The sequence below is a fragment of the Salvelinus namaycush genome, unplaced genomic scaffold, assembly GCF_016432855.1.
Source record: "Salvelinus namaycush isolate Seneca unplaced genomic scaffold, SaNama_1.0 Scaffold907, whole genome shotgun sequence".
Lineage (NCBI taxonomy): Eukaryota > Metazoa > Chordata > Actinopteri > Salmoniformes > Salmonidae > Salvelinus > Salvelinus namaycush.
In genome coordinates, this window is record NW_024061650.1 from 25,202 (window position 1) to 35,005 (window position 9,804).

At 47.2% G+C, this 9,804-nt stretch overlaps 1 protein-coding gene across 1 annotated transcript; it reads left to right on the forward strand.

Moving 5' to 3' along the window:
• The first annotated feature begins 1,923 nt into the window (after positions 1-1,923).
• On the forward strand, positions 1,924-8,873 carry LOC120043422 (4-hydroxyphenylpyruvate dioxygenase-like protein). The gene is made up of 5 exons (XM_038988002.1): positions 1,924-2,645; positions 3,070-3,236; positions 5,197-5,348; positions 6,776-6,912; positions 8,453-8,873. Exons 1-5 carry the CDS (start codon positions 1,924-1,926, stop codon positions 8,739-8,741), a joined length of 1,467 nt encoding a protein of 488 aa, XP_038843930.1. The 3' UTR covers positions 8,742-8,873.
• Positions 8,874-9,804: the final 931 nt, after the last annotated feature.

The following is a 9,804-nucleotide window of genomic DNA, read 5'->3' on the forward strand; positions in this document are numbered from 1 at the left end:
GACAATACAGCAGTTTGAGAAATACACAACCAACATTTATTAAAAAAATTGTAGGTTTTGTTCCGTCATGAAATCCTTGTGCAATAAAAATGGTCTCCATTGGTGGTTAGTCTCTAATGTGTTAATGCTAAGTACTAACTTGTCAATAATCAGAACCATTCATGCAGAACAATGAGTTCAACGGTTTCCAACATTTGCTGTAGCACGTCAACTTTTTTTTTAAGGTCCCGCCCCATCCAGGCTGTGATTGCTCAGTTCACGAAAAATGACATTGACGAGCGCTTGTTTCAACAAAAGGCACCCGATATCGCTAAATAGCCAGCTAGACAAACCCAAACGTTGCTTATCTTCTCCCTATTGCCTTCTGTCTTACCGCTTCAGCTGCAAAACCTTTAACTAACAGTTGAACTGGTATCGCTGGGCTGCTCTCTCTCTTCTCTGCTCTCTGCTCTCTCTCTTCTCTGCTCTCTGCTCTCTCTGCTCTCTCTCCTCTCTGCTCTCTCTCCTCTCTGCTCTCTCTCCTCTCTGCTCTCTCTCTTCTCTGCTCTCTGCTCTCTCTCCTCTCTCTCCTCTCTGCTCTGCTATCTCTCCTCTCTGCTCTCTCTCTTCTCTGCTCTCTCTGCTCTCTCTCCTCTCTTCTCTGCTCTCTGCTCTCTCTCCTCTCTCTCCTCTCTGCTCTGCTCTCTCTCCTCTCTGCTCTCTCTCTTCTCTGCTCTCTGCTCTCTCTCCTCTCTGCTCTCTCTCTTCTCTGCTCTCTGCTCTCTCTCTGCTCTCTCTCCTCTCTGCTCTCTCTGCTCTCTGCTGTCAGTGCCTTCAGGCTCACTAGGCTGAGATGATTGACTGGTAACGGTGCCAAATAAATAATTAGTTATTTAAACATTTTTGGTTGCATCAGCCTCAAGGGACTTCAACTTCTTCTCTCTCCGCTTATCAGCACCTGTCGTGGAAATATTTGATCAATCATATTTCACAAATACCTGCGCATGTGCGTTCGTTCAAATAGACTTTTATGAACAATATAACAAAAGTCGAGCTGATTTATGAAGCAACTCCCTTTCCAGTCTTGGCACACACGTTTTATACATTATTCCTCCTTACGTCACACTCATAGTAACTCCTCTTAATGTCTCATCCCCTCTGGCATTTAGCCACGTTTATCTTATTGCCTTGCACTAAGTTTAGTTTCATATTAGGACATGGAACCAGTAGACCCACAGAAATAGACCTGTACTCACCTTAAGCCAGGTTCATGCATGTAGGACCATAGTAACACTCCTTGGCATTTTACAGCAATAACCATACATGTCATCCTGCTAACTCCTCTGAAAGGGACACCCATGTTCTGGAAAAGACCCAAGAGGTGTAACCATAGCAACAGTACATCGTTGGCCACAACACAGTCACAGGAATAACCAGTCATGTCTACACCCCAGACAGGTACATGTCTAATGGTGTCTAATGACACAGAGCACATATATCTAATGACACAGAGCACATATTATAGAGTGCACTAGTTTTGCTGGCTCCTTCTGAAATAAATAATTGCTACATATGTACTGAAAAATTCACAATACAACACCTTTTAATTTTTTTCTCTTTTTGTTTCGTCCATCTTGCTCCACTCCACCATTTATCCAAAATGTCACCACTTAAACAGAGATGGGGGAAAGGGGCGGGGCCCAGGTAGAGTTAGAATGGACTGGTCAGTTAGACACACAGCACTTGGTTATGTTTTATTTATGCGGGGGGCCTGAGGTTATTTATATTTTGTATTGTATCGGCCCCGATTGTCAAGCAGCCCACCGGGAAAACTCCAGATGGCAAGTCCGTTATTGGCTCTGAGAGAAGATGTCGCAACTGGACCCTATATAAAGTATGTTTCTTGTCGGTGACACACACACACCAACTTGACGTCATAACAAAATGGCAGCCTACTTGAGCCGGTTGCACCACATTTCACTCCACGTTACAAACGTGGATAAAATAGCGTATGAACTTGTTAATAATTTTAAGTTTAATTTATTTGTTGCGAGGCTGACGGAGAAGTCTAAACAGTTGGCTTTCAGAAAAGGAGCGGCAGTTTTCGTCGTCAATGAAAGACCAAACAAGTCCCCTCTTGAGTTGAATGGACTAACGCTATCGAGCAAGAGAGGGATTTCTCCTTCAGAATCGGAACCGGGATGGACTAACAACATTCAAACGGGGAAAAAGAACGACAAGGATCCGAATTGTCTTTACGATGTCCACCCACACTATTCCGTCGATACCGCGTCTAACGTCTGTTTCGAAGTAGAAGATGTGGAAAGGTCATTCAAGTCCCTTCGCAACATTGGCTGCGAATTCCTGGTGCCGCCGACGGAGGTGTGTGACGAGAACGGGCTTGTCACCTATTCAGTCGTCAAATCAATAATGGGAAATGTGAACCACACGCTCATTGACACGAGTAAATATAAGGGCAGCTTCTTACCCGGGTTTCAGGAGGTTGAAAACGTAACGAAAAACGGCACACTCGTGGCTAAGAGTACAGAGTCTTGTCCAATCACACATTTTGATCACATCACCTATGCTTGTTCGAGACGGTGGACACCGCAAGTGATGAGGTGGTATGAGCGTCACTTTGGCTTCCAGAGGTTCTTCATTGACAGGTTAAGTGGCTTTTTTTTTTTTTTATGGTTCTGCAATTTTTAAATAATTAATTGTTAGATGATTATTGATCATGCATCTCAATACAAACTGATGCAGTGAATGTGATATGAATGAAAGTTATTGTGAGTATAGAACATTTTAGGTTTGGGTTGGACACCAGATCTGTTAGTGCTGTCATGCCACTCCGTGTCATAAGCCAAACATATGACAACGTGTGGAATGATAGCACAAACCGGGATTGGTACCCAGGCTACGCTATAAGGATAAACCATATAATTAGGCATTTTAATACTAGTTAAATAAGATGTCTATGGGATTAACAATGATGACAAATAGATGCTCTTTCTGTGTTGTTTTTTTCCCATCTGTTTACAAATGTCCCACCTGGGACAATAAATAAATGTATTCTGTTTCCCTGAGCAGTAATGAGGATGTGGATGAGGGCTATGTTCTGAACAAGGAGGGGATCGGACTGCGTCTCACAGCCATGGAGTACTGGAAATGCAGCGAAACAGGAATCACGCTTCCCTTCACAGATGACAAACAACCCGACTGCAAGTTTGTCATCGCAGAGTCGCTGCCCGAACAAGGTCATTCCATTCGAAGGGTTATACTGCTCATTTCTTCATATTTAGTTTTTTCCACGGTTCCTCGAATCCTCTCTTCGCCTCTTTCTCACCTGTTTTGGAAGAGAAGGTCAACGGTCCCTCATCTTTTAACAGGATTTGAGGAGGATAGGATTAGAGGTTGACACGGGAATGAAAAGTCAGTCCTGTCAAATTGTTTCCCCCCCTTTACTGCCCTGAACCGGCAACAGTTCTATAACCCCAGGACTATCCTGTCCCGTCCTGATAAAAGTCCGTCCCGTGTGCAGAAATATGTAGGCTATTGTGTTTGTTTAGGAAGTATTACAAAATAATGTAATATTGCGACTGTGATATGTGGTTGTATTGTCTAATTTTAGTTAAATGTTCTGACTGTAGGCCTAAATCTCTCTGGATGAGAATGTATTCTAAATGGCCTGAATAGATGGATGAAGGCTGGAGGATGAGGACAGCGCCCCCTGCAGGATGGTCTGCTCACTAGTGTAAATCTGTAGCCTACATCTGAGCACTGCGCACATATTAACAGTTACAACGTCAACCTAAAGAAAATAAAAAAAATACACCTGAACCGGAAGTACAGCACAAGTCAATCTATTTTTATTTAATTCTTCACCTCAAATGTCAAGGGTTTTAGTTAAATACTCAAACACTTGGGCTTGATGGTAAAGTGTCTAGGAGTAGAGCAGCTATGCCGCTTCAGGCCGCGTGTCCCGCGCGGCGGTTGGTGGACTATTTCATTGAAACGCAGCATTTGTTTGTTTACAAGCCGTGTACTCGGGTTTCTTCGTTGTCAAAGACAACTCCATCAAATGTAGCTTAAACGTCGCTCTTTCCTTGGCTCTAATGTTAGTGATGGGACCTTGGCTGCAACAAGACATTGTAATTCCTCCATTGAAGACTTCATCATTTAGCCTGCTAATATCGGTTAGCATCTGAGGTAACCTAATGACTGGCTACAACTAGAGTGAGGCGGGAGAGTGAGCCGAGGGGGAAATTACCTTTATTTAATTTTTTTACTCAAATTGCTAAACTGTTGTTGTTTTGAAGAAATGCTCCACACATGACACATTTCTGCGCCAAAATCTCAGTTTATAACTATTTGTATAGACTGTTGATCCCAAAATGGACTCAACAACTTCACTCCCATTCCTGCCAGAATCCGGTGGGACCGGCAACATAATCATAATCAAATGTATTTATATAGCCCTTCGTACATCAGCTGATATCTCAAAGTGCTGTACAGAAACCCAGCCTAAAACCCCAAACAACAAGCAATGTAGGTGTAGAAGCACGGTGGCTAGGAAAAACTCCCTAGAAAGGCCAAAACCTAGGAAGAAACCTAGAGAGGAACCAGGCTATGAGGGGTGGCCAGTCCTCTTCTGGCTGTGCCGGGTGGAGATTATAACAGAACATGGCCAAGATGTTCAAATGTTCATAAATGACCAGCATGGTCAAATAATAATAATCACAGTAGTTGTCCAGGGTGCAAGAAGTCAGCACCTCAGGAGTAAATGTCAGTTGGCTTTTCATAACCGATCATTAAGAGTATCTCTACCGCTCCTGCTGTCTCTAGAGAGTTGAAAACAGCAGGTCTGGGACAGGTAGCACGTCCGGTGAACAGGTCAGGTTTCCATAGCCGCAGGCAGAACAGTTGAAACTGGAGCAGCAGCAAGGCCAGGTGGACTGGGGACAGCAAGGAGTCATCATGCCAGGTAGTCCTGAGGCATGGTCCTAGGGCTCAGGTCCTCCGAGAGAGAGAGAACATCCTGTGGAAGTCCTGTTCCGGTGTCGACCTCTAGTTAGGAGAGATGATGTGAGGAATAGATGGATTGAGAGAGAGAGGCTTATGCATTTACCCAATTTTTCATTCTAATGAATTACCACCTGCCGAGACCTGAATCTTGTCTATCTCTGTCTTGTGTGCCTGAATGGGTGTCTGTTTCAGGCAGGAACCAGGTGGACACCTTCCTGGAGCAGCACGGAGGCCCAGGGATCCAGCACATTGGATTGTACACACAGGACATAGTGTCCACAGCACAGACCATGGGTCAGGCAGGAGTCCACTTCTTCTCTCCTCCACCTGCCTACTACACGGAGGTTTGTCTCACTCAGTCACCATAGCACTCAATGGCTCATCCCCAAATGGAACCCTTAGAGGATTTGATTGGTGTAACTTCCACTTAGCCTATCAGGCATTAGGGTGGAGCTACTACTATTTTGATTGCAGCTAATAATTATAAATAATTTATTTAAATTTTATAGCACTTTTCATAATAATCTTAAATCTCTCACTCATGTCCGTCCCCCTCTCACTCATGTCCGTCCGTCCCCCTCTCACTCATGTCCGTCCGTCCCCCTCTCACTCATGTCCGTCCGTCCCCCTCTCACTCATGTCCGTCCGTCCCCCTCTCACTCATGTCCGTCCGTCCCCCTCTCACTCATGTCCGTCCGTCTCCCTCACGTCCCTCATGTCCCTCTCTAACTTGTGACTGAAACAGGTGTGTGAGATGCCCCAATGCATTGTGGTTCCAGTACATGTATCATTCAAAGGAACCCAAACAGTCCTCTGTAGCTCTACGTGCATTTACAGGAAGTTGTTTTCTGGAAGTAGGAAGTTGTAGCATGATTGAACCCTACAGGAAGTTGTTTTCTGGAAGTAGGAAGTTGTAGCGTGATTGAACACTACAGGAAGTTGTTTTCTGGAAGTAGGAAGTTGTAGCGTGATTGAACACTACAGGAAGTTGTTTTCTGGAAGTAGGAAGTTGTAGCGTGATTGAACACTACAGGAAGTTGTTTTCTGGAAGTAGGAAGTTGTAGCGTGATTGAACACTACAGGAAGTTGTTTTCTGGAAGTAGGAAGTTGTAGCGTGATTGAACACTACAGGAAGTTGTTTTCTGGAAGTAGGAAGTTGTAGCGTGATTGAACACTATTAGTGTTGTTGGTTGATTTCCTCTCGACTACGTTGAGGACGCGACTACGTTGAGGACGCGACCACGTTGAGGACGCGACCACGTTGAGGACGCGACCACGTTGAGGACGCGACCACGTTGAGGACGCGACCACGTTGAGGACGCGACCACGTTGAGGACGCGACCACGTTGAGGACGCGACCACGTTGAGGACGCGACCACGTTGAGGACGCGACCACGTTGAGGACGCGACCACGTCGAGGACGTAGATCTTGTTAGGTGTTTAACATGTCAGCTAACCACGTCGTATGACGTAGCCATCTGACGCCCGTGGCACGCAGCCATTGGTTAATGAAACGCCTGCGCATCTAGTCAGGCAGGAAGTCGAGCGTAATGTCTACTACCACTGTGCTCGTTGACCCCTGTGGCAGGAAGTCGAGCGTAATGTCTACTACCACTGTGCTCGTTGACCCCTGTGTCTGTCCTGTGGCAGGAAGTCAAGCATTATATCTACTACCACTGTGCTCGTTGACCCCTGTGTCTGTCCTGTGGCAGGAAGTCAAGCGTTATATCTACCACTGTGCTCGTTGACCCCTGCGTCTGTCCTGTGGCAGGTGGGTAAGCAGCAGGAGATGGAGGACGCAGGTTACGACCCCCAGATGCTGTCTCAGCACGGCATCCTCCTGGACACAGACCTGCGCCAGGCCCAGACTGACCCCTCCTGTCAGACTACGGACACGAAGAAGAAAAGGTACCAGATTCATTAGCCTGTAGGCATCAAATGCTAGTGTTCCTCAAAGACTGTCATGGGTTTTCAATATAGTACTTTATTTCAGCTCTGATGAGACCGCAGTATGTCTACTGCTCTGCTTCATCAACACAGAGTATAGAGGCCCGGGGTCGGTGGGAGTGTAGAGGCCCGGGGTCGGTGGGAGTGTAGAGGCCCGGGGTCGGTGGGAGTGTAGAGGCCCGGGGTCGGTGGGAGTGTAGAGGCCCGGGGTCGGTGGGAGTGTAGAGGCCCGGGGTCGGTGGGAGTGTAGAGGCCCGGGGTCGGTGGGAGTGTAGAGGCCCGGGGTCGGTGGGAGTGTAGAGGCCCGGGGTCGGTGGGAGTGTAGAGGCCCGGGGTCGGTGGGAGTGTAGAGGCCCGGGGTCGGTGGGAGTGTAGAGGCCCGGGGTCGGTGGGAGTGTGGAGGCCCGGGGTCGGTGGGAGTGTAGAGGTCGGTGGGAGTGTAGAGGTCGGTGGGAGTGTAGAGGTCGGTGGGAGTGTAGAGGTCGGTGGGAGTGTAGAGGTCGGTGGGAGTGTAGAGGTCGGTGGGAGTGTAGAGGTCGGTGGGAGTGTAGAGGTCGGTGGGAGTGTGGAGGCCCGGGGTCGGTGGGAGTGTAGAGGCCCGGGGTCGGTGGGAGTGGATGTCCAGCTGTCATAAATGTACGTGTGGTCTTGGTCAATGTACTCTTTCAGAAATAGAGTATAGCCTGGGTGTCATATGGCCTGGGTGTCATCTTCTCTTAATGTGCATGTCCTTGCTACTTCAGCCTGGAAATGTATATTTAATGCTTCGCTCCAACAAGGCCCGGGGTCGGCCGGAGGGTAGAGGCCCGGGGTCGGCCGGAGGGTAGAGGCCCGGGGTCGGGCCGGAGGGTAGAGGCCCGGGGTCGGGCCGGAGGGTAGAGGCCCGGGGTCCGGCCGGAGGGTAGAGGCCCGGGGTCCGGCCGGAGGGTAGAGGCCCGGGGTCCGGCCGGAGGGTAGAGGCCCGGGGTCCGGCCGGAGGGTAGAGGCCCGGGGTCCGGCCGGAGGGTAGAGGCCCGGGTCCGGCCGGAGGATAGCCTCAACTACACCAACATCTCCTTTAAAAAAAATGTTTTCTAATAATGATCAGAAACCACCTTCAAGGAAGTGAGACACCAGCGTCCTTTTAATGGCTGATGTCGAGGCTACCCACTATATCTAACCTATGTTTTCCTCTCTTCTCATTCCCTCTAAACAGATACCTGCTCCAGGTGTTCACCAAGTCCACCTTCTCATTCCATCTAAACAGATACCTGCTCCAGGTGTTCACCAAGTCCACCTTCTCATTCCATCTAAACAGATACCTGCTCCAGGTGTTCACCAAGTCCACCTTCTCATTCCCTCTAAACAGATACCTGCTCCAGGTGTTCACCAAGTCCACCTTCTCATTCCCTCTAAACAGATACCTGCTCCAGGTGTTCACCAAGTCCACCTTCTCATTCCCTCTAAACAGATACCTGCTCCAGGTGTTCACCAAGTCCATCTTCTCATTCCCTCTAAACAGATACCTGCTCCAGGTGTTCACCAAGCCCATCTTCTCAGAGGACACTTTCTTCCTGGAGCTAATAGAGAGGAGAGGTGCGTCAGGGTTCGGAGAGGGGAACATCCAAGCCCTGTGGAGGTGTGTCCAGGCATACATGGACACAGAGAGGGCAGAGACTGAGGCACAAGGAGAGAACACATCTCAACCACAGAACGTAACCCCAGAACCGAAGCACGGCCACAATAACAAACCTTTCACAGCAGAACACTGCAGCAGAACTCCTTCCTCCGCTACTCTTTCGTCTCTGTGAGGCTACAATACACTGAGTTTCCCGGGGAAGCTGTGAAGCGCCGGGGAAGCTGTGAAGCACCGGGGAAGCATGATTGAAGGATTGTGTTTATGAGTTTGTTATTAAATGTGTATATTTAATGCTTTTCATTAAATCATGTATGACTACAAATATTTTTATGGCTTAAAAGTAATTCATATGGGCAGAATATTATACAGTACCGGTCAAAAGTTTGTGGGTTTTCTTTATTTATACTATTTTCTACATTGTAGAATAATAGTGAAGACATCAAAACGGTAAAATAACACATATGGAATCATGTAGTAAAAAAAAAAAAAAAAGGGTTTAAAACAACATCAAAATATTTTTTTGATTCTTCAAAGTAGCTTCCATTTTGCTTTAACAGCTTTTTCACTCAACCAGCTTCATGAGGGAAGCTTTTCCAATAGTCTTGGAGGTCTTTGGTGGTGGAAAACCAGCAAGTTGCTGCTCCCTTCTCATTTCACCTCTTAGCTGCTGTCGTTGCAATGCCTCAGTGAACTTCCAAACGGTGGGGTGGGTTATAGGGCTGTTACGGTGACCAAATGACCTCTACGGCGCCAGTCCCAAGTTACATGTGACCGTTTAGCTGATGGTCATTAGTAGCCTACCAAACTTGCTAACTGCCTGGTACTCAGCACTCTATTGTCTCTCTGACATCAATGCAAAATGTGGTGGAAAATCTAATCAGACACTTCATGAGAGTTCATGTTGTGCAACATTTAAATTGCGTGAGAACAGATTGATGGCCTCTACTAAAAAGAGGAGGATCCCATCAGCTTTCTATAGGCTAGGCCTACTATATTTATTTCTCAACTTTCCTAATATTAAGCACATTGCTTCTCTTTATAACAGGAGTATAGCCTACCTGGCTGGCATGAAAATGAACCAAGGGAAAAGCGTCCTCCAATTGCTATTTAAGTGCATAGATGACATGTATTTTTTTCCCTTGCCCCTGCCCCTGTTTTGAGGCAGATGAATAATAATGGTCCATTCTAAATCAAAACTATTTCCGCATAGTCTTGGCTCACATCAACACCATCAT